This window comes from Procambarus clarkii, chromosome 16 (genome assembly GCF_040958095.1).
Source record: "Procambarus clarkii isolate CNS0578487 chromosome 16, FALCON_Pclarkii_2.0, whole genome shotgun sequence".
Taxonomy (NCBI): Eukaryota; Metazoa; Arthropoda; class Malacostraca; order Decapoda; family Cambaridae; genus Procambarus; species Procambarus clarkii.
In genome coordinates, this window is record NC_091165.1 from 32,378,165 (window position 1) to 32,393,543 (window position 15,379).

The 15,379-nt window shown below is 48.1% G+C and overlaps 1 protein-coding gene across 1 annotated transcript in view; it reads right to left on the reverse strand.

Annotated features, from left to right (window-relative positions):
* The window catches only part of LOC123760169 (caldesmon-like), a 41,827-nt gene extending 32,128 nt beyond the window's left edge, over window positions 1-9,699 (reverse strand). The window contains exon 1 of the mRNA XM_069325611.1: window positions 9,228-9,699. Coding sequence (XP_069181712.1) covers window positions 9,228-9,699 — 472 coding nt within the window. The remainder of the gene's footprint in view (window positions 1-9,227) is intronic.
* Between the last annotated feature and the right edge of the window lie 5,680 nt (window positions 9,700-15,379).

The window sequence follows — 15,379 nt, forward strand, 5'->3', positions numbered from 1 at the left end:
ACCATGGTAACGAGGTCACACCATGGTAACGAAGTCACACCATGGTAACGAGGTCACACCATGGTAACGAGTTCACACCATGGTAACGAGGTCACACCATGGTAACGAAGTCACACCATGGTAACGAGGTCACACCATGGTAACGAGGTCACCCCATGGTAACGAGGTCACCCCACGGTAACGAGGTCACACCATGGTAACGAGGTCACCCCATGGTAACGCGGTCACCCCATGGTAACGAGGTCACCCCATGATAACGAGGTCACACCATGGTAACGAAGTCACACCATGGTAACTAGGTCACACCATGGTAACGAGGTCACACCATGATAACGAGGTCACACCTTGGTAACGAAGTCACACCATGGTAACGAGGTTACACCATGGTAACGAGGTCCCACCCTGGTAACGAGGTCACCCCATGGTAACGAGGTCACCCCATGGTAACGAGGTCACCCCATGACAACGAGGTCACACCATGGTAACGAAGTCACACCATGGTAACGAGGTCACCCCATGGTAACGAAGTCACACCATGGTAACGAGGTCACTCCACGGTAACGAGGTCACTCCACGGTAACGAGGTCACACCATGGTAACGAGGTCACACCATGGTAACTAGGTCACACCATGGTAACGGAGTCACACCATGGTAACGAAGTCACACCATGGTAACGAGGTCACACCATGGTAACGAAGTCACACCATGGTAACGAAGTCACACCATGGTAACGAGGTCACACCATGGTAACGAAGTCACACCATGGTAACGAAGTCACACCATGGTAACGAGGTCACACCATGGTAACGAAGTCACACCATGGTAACGAGGTCACCCCATGGTAACGAGGTCACCCCATGGTAACGAGGTCACCCCATGACAACGAGGTCACACCATGGTAACGAAGTCACACCATGGTAACGAGGTCACCCCATGGTAACGAAGTCACACCATGGTAACGAGGTCACACCATGGTAACGAGGTCACACCATGGCAACGAGGTCACACCATGGAAACGAGGTCACACCATGGTAACGAGGTCACCCCATGGTAACGGAGTCACACCATGGTAACGAAGTCACACCATGGTAACGAGGTCACACCATGGTAACGAAGTCACACCATGGTAACGAAGTCACACCATGGTAACGAGGTCACACCATGGTAACGAAGTCACACCATGGTAACGAGTTCACACCATGGTAACGAAGTCACACCATGGTAACGAGTTCACACCATGGTAACGAAGTCACACCATGGTAACGAAGGTCACACCATGGTAACGAGTTCACACCATGGTAACGAAGGTCACACCATGGTAACGAAGTCACACCATGGTAACGAGTCACACCATGGTAACGAAGTCACACCATGGTAACGAGGTCACACCATGGTAAACGAAGTTCACACCATGGTAACGAAGTCACACCATGGTAACGAAGTCACACCATGGTAACGAAGGTCACACCATGGTAACGAGGTCACACCATGGTAACGAAGGTCACTCCATGGTAACGAGGTCACACCATGGTAACGAAGGTCACACCATGGTAACGAGGTCACACCATGGTAACGAGGTCACACCATGGTAACGAAGTCACACCATGGTAACGAGGTCACACCATGGTAACGAAGGTCACACCATGGTAACGAGGTCACACCATGGTAACGAAGTCACACCATGGTAACGAAGTCACACCATGGTAACGAAGTCACACCATGGTAACGAAGTCACACCATGGTAACGAGGTCACACCATGGTAACGAGGTCACACCATGGTAACGAAGTCACACCATGGTAACGAGGTCACACCATGGTAACGAGGTCACACCATGGTAACGAGGTCACACCATGGTAACGAAGTCACACCATGGTAACGAGGTCACACCATGGTAACGAAGTCACACCATGGTAACGAAGGTCACACCATGGTAACGAGGTCACACCATGGTAACGAGGTCACACCATGGCTAACGAGGTCACACCATGGAACGAGGTCACACCATGGTAACGAGGTCACACAATGGTAACGAGTCACCCCATGGTAACGAGGTCACACCATGGTAACGAGGTCACACCATGGTAACGAGGTCACACCATGGTAACTAGGTCACACCATGGTAACGAGGTCACACCATGGATAACGATTTTACACCATGGTAACGAAGTCACACCATGGTAACGAGGTTACACCATGGTAACGAGGTCCCAGCCCATGGTAACGAGGTCACCCATGGTAACGAGGTCACCCCATGTAACGTAACGAGTCACCCCATGGTACCTACCATGTGAGGTCACACCATCGTAAACGAGGTCACACCATGGTAACGAAGTCACACCATGGTAACGAGGTCACACACCATGTGGTAACACGGAGGTCACACCATGGTAACGAGGTACACCAGGTCACTCCACTGGTAAACGTAACGAGGTCACCCCATGGTAACGATGGCCCCCTACGAGGTCACACCATGGTAACGAAGGTCACACCATGGTAACGGTAGTCGAGCACACCATGGTATAAGAACGAGGTCACACCACGGTAACGAGTGGTCACACATGGAACGAGGTCACACATGGAACGAAGTCACACATGGTAAGTCAACCATGGTAACGAAGTCACACCATGGTGTAAGCGAGGTCACACCATGGTAACGAAGTCACACACATGGTAACGACAATGGTAACGAAGTCACACCATGGTAACGAGTCGGTCACACCATGGTAACGAAGTCACACCATGGTAACGAGGTCACCCCATGGTAACGAGGTCACCCCATGGTAACGAGGTCACCCCATGACAACGAGGTCACACCATGGTAACGAAGTCACACCATGGTAACGAGGTCACCCCATGGTAACGAAGTCACACCATGGTAACGAGGTCACACCATGGTAACGAGGTCACACCATGGCAACGAGGTCACACCATGGAAACGAGGTCACACCATGGTAACGAGGTCACCCCATGGTAACGGAGTCACACCATGGTAACGAAGTCACACCATGGTAACGAGGTCACACCATGGTAACGAAGTCACACCATGGTAACGAAGTCACACCATGGTAACGAGGTCACACCATGGTAACGAAGTCACACCATGGTAACGAAGTCACACCATGGTAACGAGGTCACACCATGGTAACGAAGTCACACCATGGTAACGAAGTCACACCATGGTAACGAGGTCACACCATGGTAACGAAGTCACACCATGGCTAACGAGGTCACACCATGGCCAAGAGTCACACCATAGGTAACGAGGTCACACCATGGTAACGAGGTCACCCCATGGTAACGAAGGTCACACCATGGCTAACGAGGTCACACCATGGTCACGAAGTCACACCATGGTAACGAAGGCACACCATGCGCTAACGAGGTCACACCATGGTAACGAAAGTCACACCATGGATAACGAAGTCACACCATGGTAACGAGGTCACACCATGTGTAACGAGTCACACCATGGTAACGAAGTCACACCATGGTAACGAGGTCACACCATGGTAACGAGGTCACACCATGGTAACGAAGTCACACCATGGTAACGAGGTCACACCATGGTAACGAAGTCACACCATGGCTAACGAAGTCACACCAGGTAACGAGGTCACACCATGGTAACGAAGTCACACCATGGCTAACGAAGTCACACCCATGGTAACGAGGTCACACCCATGGTAACGAAGTCACACCATGGTCAACGAGGTCACCCCATGGTAACGAGGTCACACCATGGTAACGAAGTCACCTAACCCATGGTAACGAGGTCACACCATGGTAACGAAGTCACACCATGGTAACGAGGTCACCCATGGTAACGAAGTCACACCATGGTAACGAGGTCACACCATGGTAACGAGGTCACACCATGGTAACGAGGTCACACCATGGTCAACGAGGTCACCCATGGCTAACGAGGTCACACCATGGGAAACGAGGTCACACAATGGTAACGAGGTCACCCCATGGTAACGGAGTCACACCATGGTAAACGAAGTCACACCATGGTAACGAGGTCCATCCCATGGTAACGAGGTCACACCATGGTAACGAGTTCACACCCATGGTAACGAGTCACACCATGGTAACGAGGTCACACCATGGTAACGAGGTTCACACCATGGTAACGAGGTCACACCATGGTAACGAGGTCACACCATGGTAACGAGGTCACACCATGGTAACGAGGTCACACCATGGTAACGAAGTCACACCATGGTAACGAGGTCACACAATGGTAACGAGTTCACACCATGGTAACGAAGGTCCACACCATGGTACGGAGTCACACCATGGTACGAAGGTCACACCATGGTAACGAGGGTCACACCATGGTAACAGAAGGTCATCCCCATGGTAACAGAACTCACTACCAGATGTGTGTAACCTAGCAGGTCACCCCAATGGTAACGCAGTTCAATCCTATGGCAATAACTGTACTTGACTCACACCCATGGATAACGAGGTCACACCATGGTAACGAGTCCTACGCTATGGTACTAGGTCACACACACCATGGTAACGAAAGGTCACACCATGGATAACGAGGTCACACCCATTGGTAACGAGGTCACACCATGGTACGAAAGGTTACACCATGGTAACGAGGTCCCACCCTGGGTAACGAAGGTCACCCCAATAGGTAACGAGGTCACCCCATGGGTAAACGAAGGTCCCGACCCATACGGATACACGAGGTCACACCCATGGTAACGAGGTCACACCATGGTAACGAGGTCCACCATGGTAACGAAGTCACACCATGGTAACGAAGTCACTCCACGGTAACGAGGTCACTCCCACGGTAACGAGGTCACACCATGGTAACGAGGTCACACCATGGTTAACTAGGTCACACCATGGTAACGGAGTCACACCATGGTAACGAAGTCACACCATGGTAACGAAGGTCACACCATGGTAACGAAGTCACACCATGGTAACGAAGGTCACACCATGGTAACGAGGTCACACCATGGTAAACGAAGTCACACCATGGTAACGAAGTCACACCATGGTAACGAGGTCACACCATGGTAACGAAGTCACACCATGGTAACGAGGTCACACCCATGGTAACGAGGTCACCCCATGGTAACGAGGTCACCCATGGTACAACGAGGTCACACCATGGTAACGAAGTCACACCATGGTAACGAGGTCACCCCATGGTAACGAAGTCACACCATGGTAACGAGGTCACACCATGGTAACGAGGTCACACCATGGTAACGAGGTCACACCATGGTAACGAGGTCACACCATGGTAACGAGGTCACCCCATGGTAACGGAGTCACACCATGGTAACGAAGTCACACCATGGTAACGAGGTCACACCATGGTAACGAAGTCACACCATGGTAACGAGGTCACACCATGGTAACGAAGTCACACCATGGTAACGAAGTCACACCATGGTAACGAGGTCACACCATGGTAACGAAGTCACACCATGGTAACGAGGTCACACCATGGTAACGAAGTCACACCATGGTAACGAGGTCACACCATGGTAACGAGGTCACCCCATGGTAACGAGGTCACACCATGGTAACGAAGTCACACCATGGTAACGAAGTCACACCATGGTAACGAAGTCACACCATGGTAACGAGGTCACACCATGGTAACGAAGTCACACCATGGTAACGAAGTCACACCATGGTAACGAGGTCACACCATGGTAACGAAGTCACACCATGGTAACGAAGTCACACCATGGTAACGAGGTCACACCATGGTAACGAGGTCACACCATGGTAACGAAGTCACACCATGGTAACGAGGTCACACCATGGTAACGAAGTCACACCATGGTAACCGAAGTCACACCATGGTAACGAGGTCACACCATGGTAACGAAGTCACACCATGGTAACGAAGGTCACACCATGGTAACGAGGTCACACCATGGTAACGAAGTCACACCATGGTAACGAGGTCACCCCATGGTAACGAGGTCACACCATGGTAACGAGGTCACACCATGTACAACGAGGTCACACCATGGTAACGAAGTCACACCCTGGTAACGAGGTCACCCCATGGTAAACGAAGGTCACACCATGGTAACGAGGTCACACCATGAACGAGCGTCACCAGGGTAGAGTCACACCATGGTAACGAGGTCACACCATGGTAACGAGGTCACACCATGGTAACGAGGTCACACCATGGTAACGGAGGTCACACCATGGTAACGAAGGTCCACACCATGGTAACGAGGTCACACCATGGTACCGAGGTCACACCATGGCTAACGAGTCACACCATGGTAACGAAGTCACACCATGGTAAACGAGGTCACACCATGGTAACGAAGTCACACCATGGTAACGAAGTCACACCATGGTAACGAGGTCACACCATGGTAACGAAGTCACACCATGGTAACGAAGTCACACCATGGTAACGAGGTCACACCATGGTAACGAGGTCACACCATGGTAACGAAGTCACACCATGGTAACGAGGTCACACCATGGTAACGAAGTCACACCATGGTAACGAAGTCACACCATGGTAACGAGGTCACACCATGGTAACGAAGTCACACCATGGTAACGAAGTCACACCATGGTAACGAGGTCACACCATGGTAACGAAGTCACACCATGGTAACGAGGTCACCCCATGGTAACGAGGTCACCCCATGGTAACGAGGTCACCCCATGACAACGAGGTCACACCATGGTAAGGAAGTCACACCATGGTAACGAGGTCACCCCATGGTAACGAAGTCACACCATGGAAACGAGGTCACACCATGGTAACGAGGTCACCCCATGGCAACGAGGTCACACCATGGAAACGAGGTCACACCATGGTAACGAGGTCACCCCATGGTAACGAAGTCACACCATGGTAACGAAGTCACACCATGGTAACGAGGTCACACCATGGTAACGAAGTCACACCATGGTAACGAGGTCACCCCATGGTAACGAGGTCACCCCATGGTAACGAGGTCACCCCATGACAACGAGGTCACACCATGGTAACGAAGTCACACCATGGTAACGAGGTCACCCCATGGTAACGAAGTCACACCATGGTAACGAGGTCACACCATGGTAACGAGGTCACCCCATGGCAACGAGGTCACACCATGGAAACGAGGTCACACCATGGTAACGAGGTCACCCCATGGTAACGGAGTCACACCATGGTAACGAAGTCACACCATGGTAACGAGGTCACACCATGGTAACGAAGTCACACCATGGTAACGAAGTCACACCATGGTAACGAGTCACACCATGGTAACGAAGTCACACCATGGTAACGAGGTCACACCATGGTAACGAAGTCACACCATGGTAACGAGGTCACACCATGGTAACGAAGTCACACCATGGTAACGAAGTCACACCATGGTAACGAGGTCACACCATGGTAACGAGGTCACACCATGGTAACGAAGTCACACCATGGTAACGAGGTCACACCATGGTAACGAAGTCACACCATGGTAACGAGGTCACACCATGGTAACGAAGTCACACCATGGTAACGAGGTCACACCATGGTAACGAGGTCACACCATGGTAACGAGGTCACACCATGGTAACGAAGTCACACCATGGTAACGAAGTCACACCATGGTAACGAGGTCACACCATGGTAACGAAGTCACACCATGGTAACGAAGTCACACCATGGTAACGAGGTCACACCATGGTAACGAAGTCACACCATGGTAACGAAGTCACACCATGGTAACGAGGTCACACCATGGTAACGAAGTCACACCATGGTAACGAAGTCACACCATGGTAACGAAGTCACACCATGGTAACGAGGTCACACCATGGTAACGAAGTCACACCATGGTAACGAGGTCACACCATGGTAACGAGGTCACACCATGGTAACGAGGTCACACCATGGTAACGAGGTCACCCCATGGTAACGAGGTCACCCCATGGTAACGAGGTCACACCATGGTAACGAAGTCACACCATGGTAACGAGGTCACCCCATGGTAACGAGGTCACCCCATGGTAACGAGGTCTCCCCATGGTAACGAGGTCACCCCATGGTAACGAGGTCACACCATGGTAACGAGGTCACACCATGGTAACGAGGTCACACCATGGTAACGAAGTCACACCATGGTAACGAGGTCACACCATGGTAACGAAGTCACACCATGGTAACGAAGTCACACCATGGTAACGAGGTCACACTATGGTAACGAGGTCACACTATGGTAACGAAGTCACACCATGGTAACGAGGTCACACCATGGTAACGAAGTCACACCATGGTAACGAGGTCACACCATGGTAACGAGGTCACACCATGGTAACAAGGTCACCCCATGGTAACGAGGTCACCCCATGGTAACAAGGTCACCCCATGGTAACGAAGTCACACCATGGTAACGAAGTCACACCATGGTAACGAGGTCACACCATGGTAACGAGGTCACACCATGGTAACGAGGTCTCCCCATGACAACGAGGTCACACCATGGTAACGAGGTCACACCATGGTAACGAAGTCACACCATGGTAACGAGGTCACACCATGGTAACGAGGTCACACCATGGTAACGAGGTCACACCATGGTAACGAGGTCACACCATGGTAACGAGGTCACCCCATGGTAACGAAGTCACACCATGGTAACGAAGTCACACCATGGTAACGAGGTCACACCATGGTAACGAGGTTACCCCATGGTAACGAAGTCACACCATGGTAACGAAGTCACCCCATGGTAACGAGGTCACACCATGGTAACGAAGTCACACCATGGTAACAAGGTCACCCCATGGTAACGAACTCACACCACGGTAACAAGGTCACAGTATGGTAACGAGGTGACGGAGTGCTTTAATAATTCTCTGCTGTGTTCCCAGACAGTTTTCATTATTTCATATATTGTATCTGGCCATTGTTGAGTCAAGCACACTCGTACCAGTATGGTGGGCTCTTGCGGTCGTCGTCAGACGCCCCCACCAGCGACACACCGCCGTCCAGGGACGCCAGGCGTGGAGGCCCGAGGTACATGACGCGGGTATGACGGCTGCAGTATTAACCTAGCAACTCCCCCTCCACCTTGTGGAGGCCACATCACTGAGACCAACGAGGTGGTCACATTCCAGCGGCACATCCCTACTGAGTGTGCTCGCAGGGTGCACGTTTCGCACCATCGGCCCAAGGTCAAGCACATTAGAGCATGCGCGATAGGGTAGCAGCCGTCACTCACCAGCTTGGCAAGCACCTGGTTGTGAGATGTGCCGTACACGCATCTCCCCCAACACCGTCCACCAGTGACCGGCCAAGCTTCCGCCCGCTGTCACTCGCCGCTGCTCTACCAACCACTCCTGGTCAACCAGCTGGTCAATCAGAGTACTATCTACCGGATCTTCAAAACGCTTCATAGTATTATCTACCGGATCTTCAGAACGGTTCATAGTATTATCTACCGGATCTTCAGAACGGTTCATAGTACTGTCTACCGGATCTTCAAAACGCTTCATAGTATTATCTACCGGATCTTCAGAACGGTTCATAGTATTATCTACCGGATCTTCAGAACGGTTCATAGTATTATCTACCGGATCTTCAAAACGCTTCATAGTATTATCTACCGGATCTTCAGAACGGTTCATAGTATTATCTACCGGATCTTCAGAACGGTTCATAGTACTGTCTACCGGATCTTCAGAACGGTTCATAGTACTGTCTACCGGATCTTCAGAACGGTTCTAATCTGTTGACAAAATAATTATACCATCTACGGTGTTGTACAGAACCTTTGCCTAGTAAAAGTGTCTCAAGACAATCTCTTAAGTAAAAGACTAGTATTCTAAGAAGTGTCTTAGTAAATAAGGAGTGTCAAAATCTAGAAAAATGCCTAGTAAGTAATAGCCGAGGAATCAGACAGTGAAATTCTCTAGTACACCGGCCGGGGACATTCCCTAGACCTGATCGTATCTAGTGGAATTGCGTCTCTAGAAAATGGACTTATCTAGAACTTTGCTATTATTTTGTTTCATTCATGCTATTGTATGGGGTACATACATTCACTGTAATGTGCTCTTGTGTATAAGTTACATTAATTATAAGTCATTTTTCTCCCTTTCTGATAGGGGGAGATGGCTTATAATGTGTTATGACCCCCATGTGTCCTGGGGGGGGGGGAACGAGTCTACCTCAGTGAGAGTTATTCTGCCGTCCGGACCTGATGTGAGAGGTCAGAGGAAAGATGTATATATACTGAATATATAATAAACGTCAGTGAATGATTTAAAGATATGAGCAAAGGAGAAGCATTTAAATAAGTGACATGAAATGATACTTTGGAGAAGTGAAGTAACGCTAGCAGGAGGTCGTGACCTCAGTTGAGCTACATCAGTCGTCATTGATGGTTTGAACGTCGTGATCTCCTGGGAGAAGGAAGGGGTATAGCGCTCTATGCTAGTGCTGAAGTGAAGGCTACTTGATGTCAAGTGTGAGGAAGCTGTAAGGAAACTTCGTACACCATTTCTCTGTGATTTCGATATATTAGAGGCGACCTGGAAGTGTGTGTCGGTCACGTCTTTGTGGAGCTCTAAGTGTGTTGCTTCTTCAAGAGGAAGGAAGCAAGCAGGCGTTTCTGTTGTGGATCCTGCTGGGTGACTCTGTGTACTCGAGTCAGGAGCAGCAGAGCTGTGAGGCAGTCTTAAAGAAACTTTGTTGGACGTCTTGGAGGACTGGAGTTGAACGCCCTCGAGCTACGAATTCTGCGGTTTGTGTAGGAGAACCGCAACGTTTGTGTTGGTGAACCGCAACGTTTGTGTGGGAGAACCGCAACGTTTGTGTGGGAGAACTGCAACGTTTATGTGGGAGAACCGCAACGTTTATGTGGGAGAACTGCAACGATTGTGTGGGAGAACTACAACGTTTATGTGGGAGAACCACAACGTTTATGTGGGAGAACCGCAACGTTTGTGTGGGAGACCTGCAACGTTTATGTGGGAGAACCGCAACGTTTATGTGGGAGAACTGCAACATTTATGTGGGAGACCTGCAACGTTTATGTGGGAGAACCGCAACGTTTATGTGGGAGAACCGCAACGTTTATGTGGGAGAACCGCAACGTTTGTGTGGGAGACCTGCAACGTTTATGTGGGAGAACCGCAACGTTTATGTGGGAGAACCGCAACGTTTATGTGGGAGAACTGCAAAGTTTGTGTGGGAGAACCGCAACGTTTGTGTGGGAGAACTGCAACGTTTATGTGGGAGAACCGCAACGTTTATGTGGGAGAACTGCAACGTTTATGTGGGAGAACCGCAACGTTTGTGTGGGAGAACTGCAACGTTTATGTGGGAGAACTGCAACGTTTATGTGGGAGAACCGCAACGTTTATGTGGGAAAACCACAACGTTTATGTGGGAGAACCGCAACGTTTATGTGGGAGAACCGCAACGTTTGTGTGGGAGACCTGCAACGTTTATGTGGGAGAACCGCAACGTTTATGTGGGAGAACCGCAACGTTTGTGTGGGAGACCTGCAACGTTTATGTGGGAGAACCACAACGTTTATGTGGGAGAACCGCAACGTTTGTGTGGGAGACCTGCAACGTTTATGTGGGAGAACCACAACGTTTATGTGGGAGAACCGCAACGTTTGTGTGGGAGAACTGCAACGTTTATGTGGGAGAACCGCAACGTTTATGTGGGAGAACCGCAACGTTTATGTGGGAGAACTGCAACGTTTGTGTGGGAGAACCGCAACGTTTGTGTGGGAGAACTGCAACGTTTATGTGGGAGAACCGCAACGTTTATGTGGGAGAACTGCAACGTTTATGTGGGAGAACTGCAACGTTTATGTGGGAGAACCGCAACGTTTGTGTGGGAGAACTGCAACGTTTATGTGGGAGAACTGCAACGTTTATGTGGGAGAACCGCAACGTTTATGTGGGAGAACCGCAACGTTTATGTGGGAGAACTGCAACGTTTGTGTGGGAGACCTGCAACGTTTATGTGGGAGAACCGCAACGTTTATGTGGGAGAACCGCAACGTTTATGTGGGAGAACTGCAACGTTTATGTGGGAGAACCGCAACGTTTGTGTGGGAGACCTGCAACGTTTATGTGGGAGAACCGCAACGTTTATGTGGGAGAACCGCAACGTTTATGTGGGAGAACTGCAACGTTTGTGGGAACCGACCTGTGAGATTTATATTTATTTAATTTATATGAATTTATATTTACGTTAATTTATATACTTCGATAGCAATTTGTATAATGATAAGTGGACTGTATTTCTGCAATAATCTCATAATCTCACAAATCGATGCTCTACACATTAGGGGGGGTTTATATTAATTTATATATATGCAGCCAATCAAACTACAGTAATAGACTACATATATTGAAGAGGTTCCTTATCTTATAGTACAGCAGGTTAGTCCACCAGGTATAACCAGGGTGTAGACACCACATTTTCCCTCTTTGAGGTAGCTTCCATCACCCTGGTAACTGATGCACAAAGCATGCTTCGTCTTAACCTGTTAAAAGGGCGCTAGCTGTAAAGCCAGAATCCTATATATGACAGGTATATCAGAGAAAACACTATACATGGAACAATGAAGACCTGGCTTAATTACCTTTAGTTTGAGGCTACCACGTGCTCTAACCGGGTCACCCTATATAATGACATTAATGGCCATAAATGAAAGATACATGGGTTTCGGAAAAAACACTTAACTTGAATTTGTTGACAGCGTGTGATAATGGTACACCTTTGGTTTCCATAACACTTCGTCCAAGTAAAATTAACAGGAGCCGAATTGCTCCTTGCGCCTCTGGTCTAGTATCAACAATGGCTGCTCTCCTTCCCCACTGACGCCTGGCCTACATTGTCCAGATGTCAATAAGTGATAGAAGGGTCACATTTACTCTACTTTAATATTGATAATTAAGTTAATTTATATGAGATGTTTTTATAATGGTAAAGTCCAAAGACTAATGTATTTAAGAATAATTCCCACCATAATAGGTGGTGAATATAATAGTATGTGGTGATGATATCCCGTTTTCTTTAGACGGTAATTCCACTACAAGTTACGTTTTCTATGGGTAACTTGTTTATACAATACAGCTATTATCTGAATGATTATTAAATGGTGCCGGATTTTCCGACATAATTCCCCAGGGGCTGCTCACGGGTCGAAGTCCTATTTAGAACAGACGAACACCGATACTCCTCCTTCGAATTATTAGATTATTTGATGTTAGTAGTTAGTAATCACACATTTGTGCATCTGTTCGTACAGGACGGATGTCCCGTACTAGAGTTGCAGGGGTTAGAAGTCTAATGCGATTTCATTTCCCTGTCAACTCTTGAAAGGCTAATATTCAAGCCTAATACATATTATTTAACCCAGAAGACTGGATGTGATCAAGTACTACAGTCAAGTATGATTCAGGGACTGCAGTGAGATCAGTGACATTAGATATAACTTGAAGTTTGTTCAGGTAACTGGTCACTGATATATAAACACTGAGGCCCATGGAATACATCTTGATTAAATAATAAATGTATCAAATCAGTCATCAGATTTATTGGGGTTTAATTTAGTTAATTGATTCAGAAGATTGAATAGCTCATCATTAAAGTAAAGTATGGTTCTGAGACTGCAGTGGGTTCAGTGACATTGGTCGCAGTGACTTGTAGCTGTTTAAGCTACTGTTCACTGATTTGCCACTGAGGCCTCATGAACTCATCTTCAGCTTTAAATGATGATACTAACATCAACCTCTGTTACTATAGTCAGCTGTAATCTCCTTAGTATAATGCTACTGGAGAAATATAATCAGCTGACAAATTTAGATTTCTATTGGAATTGTTTATCTGCAGGCATAGGTCTCCTCAGGCTTGATACTGGGCCTGAGAGTAATTTACCTCCTGCAGAGTTTAACATGGTTATACCCTGATATTTAGTAGGGCTACCGATGAATCGATGGCAATAGTCTGTCCCAACAAGGAGACCGAAGTCAGTGAGGTGATCAGACTTAATATTATCTGCCAATTTTATTCCTCTATTTCTCAGGAATTTGGCTGTTGCTCTCAGACCTTGAACTTGTAGGTCTACTGGTATTTTGTCCACCACAATGGCTTGTATTCGACAGACGTACCTGCCTAAGCGTACTGATGGTTGTACCACCTGGTAGACTTGAGGTCCTGCATCTGTTACAAACCCTGAGATGTTGAATGACGTCTGGGCTACAGGCCTTAATTGTAGTTCATCTGCCAACTTTTTAGTGACAAATGTTCTCTGGGATCCTTGGTCAAACAACCCACGGGTATGGACCTTGGCCCTCTTATTCAGGATGGTAATTTGGGCAGTAGGCAAAGTCGTATTACCTTTAGACTTTGCCGATTGGACACTCTTTGTTTGTTGCACCTTGCAGTACTGTACTGTGGTGGGAATGCTATCTTCCACCTTGGGGTTTGGAGACGTTGTTTTGGTGTCTCTGCACAATGCTGCATGGTGCTGACCTTTGTTACACCTATTACAGATGTGTAATTGGGTCTCACAGTCCTTGATGTTATGTTTCCTGAGGCACCTCGTGCAATGTTGCAAATCTTTGAGTCGCTCAACACGGGCGTCACTATCAGGAAAATTAGAGCAGTGGTACATTGATTGTTTCTCATTGCAGAACAAACATGTTCCATAGCTTCCAGTACCCTTTGGTGTCACGTTCTTGGGTGACACAGTAACTATAGGCTTGGAGGGTCCCACTGCATATACACCCACGCTGCTACTGTTCCACTTTGGTGTTGAATTATATTGTCTAGATTGATTTGGAGTACCTTTGGTACTCTGTGGTTTACTATTATTGGTTTCTGAGGGTTTACTTGGTGGTTTTAATTTGTCATGTGTTCGTAATTGATGAACTACTGACTTTAAACCTTCAGATATTTCATTCATAGATAAGATGCTTTTATTGTAATGAGCACTCATTTGTCTCAATATGTCCCTAGGTATTTTCTCCTGGACAATTATTTTCAAGACCCACTCAGCCCCGTTTGTATCTGCTGTCAGGCTGAGGGCATTGATCAATGATTCTACCTCCAGCTTGAAGACTTGGAGTGAATCAGCTGAAGCCTCCGGTGGGGGTAAATGCAACAGCTCATGAACTAAATGTGATGTTCTTACTTCTGGATCAGCATAATTATCCTTGAGGAGTTTTACTGCCAGATCATAGCCATCATTAGTTAATCTCAGATGGGATACTACTGTTTTAGCCTCACCTGATAATTGACCTTGCAAATAAGAGAATTTACTACTCTTTGGTAAAGATTGTTTTGAGTCTACAAGGTCAACGAATTTGTTCCAAAATTCGTCCCAATCTTCCTCATCTTTTC